Here is a 3,627-nt window from a genome sequence, read left to right as displayed (position 1 = left end):
ACCAATTATTTTCTAGGATGGCGATGATATGACCCGCCCTACTGCCCCTCCGATTGGCTGGTTTTTGTTGCCGTTGTTGTTAGGTTGAGGCACGAGGACTGGGATTGGTTGGGGTCGGAGTAAGAATGTCCGGGGAAACCAATCAACGGCAGAGTAGGTCGGAACATTGCTTCACCATCCTAGAAAAAAAACTTGCGTCGGGTATAAATACAGCTGCGTTCATCCCCCACCACCATTTTGAGATTAGCGCACATTGGATGAAATAATCAGCCTGTCGTTATTCAAAAATGTCTGACCAGCTTTGCAAACTTTTTGTCGGGGGTCTAAACGTGGACACCGACGACGATGGCCTGCGCAAGCATTTTGAGCAGTACGGATCGCTTACCGACTGCGTTGTCGTCGTGAACAAGCAGCTACAGCGATCCCGCTGTTTCGGCTTTGTAACCTACTCCTCACCAGAGGAGGCCGATGCAGCAATGGCGGCTAGGCCTCACACCGTCGACGGCAACTCGGTCGAGGTGAAGAGGGCCGTGGCGAGAGAAGACGCCAACAAACCAGAGGCCCTAGCAAAGGTGAAGAAAATCTTCGTTGGCGGTCTGAAAGACGATATCGAAGAGGAACATCTGAGCGACTACTTCTCTCAGTACGGCCAAATTGAGAAGGCCGAAGTCATCTCGGAGAAGGAGACCGGAAAGAAGAGGGGCTTCGGCTTTGTTTACTTCACCGACCACGACGCAGCCGACAAAGCGGTTGTGGTGAAGTTCCATACCGTCAATGGACACAAAGTTGAGGTGAAGAAAGCCCTGACCAAGCAGGAGATGCAGGCGGCCAACAGAACCGGTATGGCGCCGAGAGGCAGAGGTAGAGGAGGCATGAGGGGAAATCAAAATGGCTACGGCAGCAGGGAGTATGGCGGAAACTACAACTACGGAAATGGCGGAGGCTACAACGGTGGCGGCGGCGGTGGCGGCTACGGAGGTTACGGCGGACCTTATGGGGGTGGTTACGGAGAGCAGACAAGTGGCTACGGCGGTGGAAACGGCTACAACGAGTTTGGCAGCGGTTATGGCCAGCATTCTTCTGGTTATGGCCCCATGAAAGTGCCACCCTTCGGCGGCCAAAGGAGCGCTGCTCCCTACACACGAGGCGGCGGCGGTGGGGGTTACCCAAGGGGGGGCTACGGCGGCGGCTACTAAAATGAGTCAGCACAAATTAACCACCCCCCATCCCTGCCATAAATTACCTCCAGCAAGGATTTGGACGCCAAAATCAAATTCAGTAACGGGGCGTCTGCCGTGAAATCCAACAATGGCAGAGATACGGACAGAGACCCCCTAACCTTCAGACCTCAAACCCCAAACAGGTAGGAAGGTCACTTCCCAACAAACCTGATAATAACGAGCAGTTGTTGCCGTTCAACTAGGACACGTTAAAAATGAAGAATAAAACATACAGTGATCCCTTTTTTATTATGTACCCACGCCAACGCGTGTAGTTGTGGTTTAGAGTTGAATATTTTTTATTTGCGTTCACTCGTTGTTTTGCAAATGTAGGATTGTTTTGCTGATTATCCTAATATTTGCATTTTAAGCAATTAGATTTTGTTTCCTGGAGTAATCTTCGTGTAATTTCAATGTATGAGGATGAGAAAGCATGTTTTGTGGTTTCATAGCTTGTCATATAACATCAACTTGTATGATTATCTACTTGGGTCATTCAGCAAAGGCGGGAACGTGATACGGCAGGATCCAGTTTCCTTGTTTCCTCCCCCATACTGTACCCAAACTCTCCTTACGCATAGTAATAGTTTCAGTCTAAATATTGTTCATTTTTCATTCCCTGTAGCAATATCTAATGTATATTGTATACTTTCATGTCTGGAGAACAAAACCTACTGTTAAAACACTTTGGTATGCTTATGTATGTTCATTTTAAATAAAACGTTATACCACTTAGCTTAGTTTATTTTACTTATTTAACCAGGCTTCAAGTTTATTCACAGGTTTTATAAGTGACATCATCTTGCCTTAGTTACATGGCATCTTTCCCAGTTTATTCCCTTACACTCAGGTGGGTGAAATGGTTACAGAATGGTTACCCACAGCCAATGCATGTAGGCTTTGTAGGGTTTGACCTTGTTTTAAAATTATGTGTTTTTAGACATTGCTAATATGACTTTTTCAAATATTTTTTCCTTTTTTACATTTGAATACATATCAATTTGTGGGCATGAGGGCTCTGATATTTATCTGATTATTCCTACTTCCTATTAGGTGTTCTTACTCGTATTCCAGTATGCTATCCCAGCCATAATAGCCGTAGCAGTTTGTTTATAGGATACATCAGGACCCTGTTGATTACCTGGGGTCGATTGTGATAGGAGTCTGAAATATCTCTTTAGGATATCCACATCCAGCAAACTAGGTATGTAAATCAACCTGTCTTCACTCTGTGTTGGTCAACCATGTATGGAATATCTTTATGAGACGGTGCACAAGTGTGCCTTCAGTTAATTTTGAACAACATAACTGACACTTTAATCATAGCTTAATGCGTCTTATATAGCTAATATTAAATAAAAACAAAATGGGGAGGGGGTTACTTAATTTGGTCTTTGAACTTAAAGTGGGTGGAAGGGGACCCAAATTTTGTTCCACCTTTTTTTTTAAATGAAATAATGGAACGAGTAAATTGGTGTCTCTTCCAGAAAACCTTGCTCTGTCCAGTCTCTCACTCTGTTTCTCTCCCGTCTCCTCCAGGTTGCTACGGTAACCTGGGCATGAGGACATCACCCTGAAAACGATGGGGTGTGTTTCTCCACGACTGGGGGACCGGAGAGTGGTTGTGCCTTCTCCCCCTCAGGTGAAGTCAGTTTTCGCAAGGATTCCCCAGTGTGGTTTAAATGCATCTAACATGGGTTTTATTCCAAAAGGTTTTATTGAAGATTTGGTGGGTTATTTAAGTTTTTAAGGGAAATTTGATAACACAGTGTCCCAGTGCAATTGTAAATAATTCCCAATGACCAGCACTGACTTTTAATTATGGATTTGCAAAGTGCTATATTGGAGTTTGTCCTTAATTAAAAGGACTCTGACAGGCAAGTATTTGGTATTAAACCTCGTCATAAAAAATAATTTTGATTTTTTTTCTTTTTTTTTTTTTAAGTGTAAATTAATTAATCTTTTTATCCCCTTTTGACCTCAGAGTTATTTTAAGTTCACTTACTGTGTGATGCTGATGGCCTGGGAGAAAGACTTTGCACATTGGGCACTGTGGGATTCAAAATAAAATGTTTGATAACAATGTTTGTCTTGGGTTTTATTAAGTCTACAGGTTTTATTTAAAAGAAAAAGAAAAAAAAACTTGGTACTATTGCTTTTTTTTTCCCCCCTCCAATTTAGGAATACCTGAGAACTGAGTTTGTTTTTGGTATGTGTTAATGAAATGTAAGTTGCCTAAATTTATGCATGTAGCCCCAAAGAAACATAACAACTTTAACATGCTTGTGTTGAACGTTTGTCGACCTTTGTTTGAAAACCGAGTCCTTGATGTGCAAGATTCAAGACTTTAAGGTTGAAATGTTATTGAACAACATTGATGGAGTGTGAAATGTACTGCTTATTACTC

General features: G+C 43.0%; 1 protein-coding gene across 1 annotated transcript; it reads left to right on the top strand.

Moving 5' to 3' along the window:
* The first annotated feature begins 215 nt into the window (after positions 1–215).
* On the top strand, positions 216–1,955 carry LOC116696907 (heterogeneous nuclear ribonucleoprotein A0). The gene has a single exon (XM_032528162.1). It carries the CDS (start codon positions 288–290, stop codon positions 1,194–1,196), a length of 909 nt encoding a protein of 302 aa, XP_032384053.1. The 5' UTR covers positions 216–287; the 3' UTR covers positions 1,197–1,955.
* Positions 1,956–3,627: the final 1,672 nt, after the last annotated feature.

This window comes from Etheostoma spectabile, chromosome 10 (assembly GCF_008692095.1).
Source record: "Etheostoma spectabile isolate EspeVRDwgs_2016 chromosome 10, UIUC_Espe_1.0, whole genome shotgun sequence".
Classification (NCBI taxonomy): Eukaryota; Metazoa; Chordata; class Actinopteri; order Perciformes; family Percidae; genus Etheostoma; species Etheostoma spectabile.
The sequence above is the reverse complement of the archived record's forward strand: the minus strand, read 5'-3'. Positions and strand labels throughout refer to the sequence as shown.

Coding starts and splice junctions, on each gene's coding strand:
- LOC116696907 (XM_032528162.1), top strand. CDS start 288: ATGTCTGACCAGCTTTGCAAACTTTTTGTCGGGGGTCTAAACGTGGAC.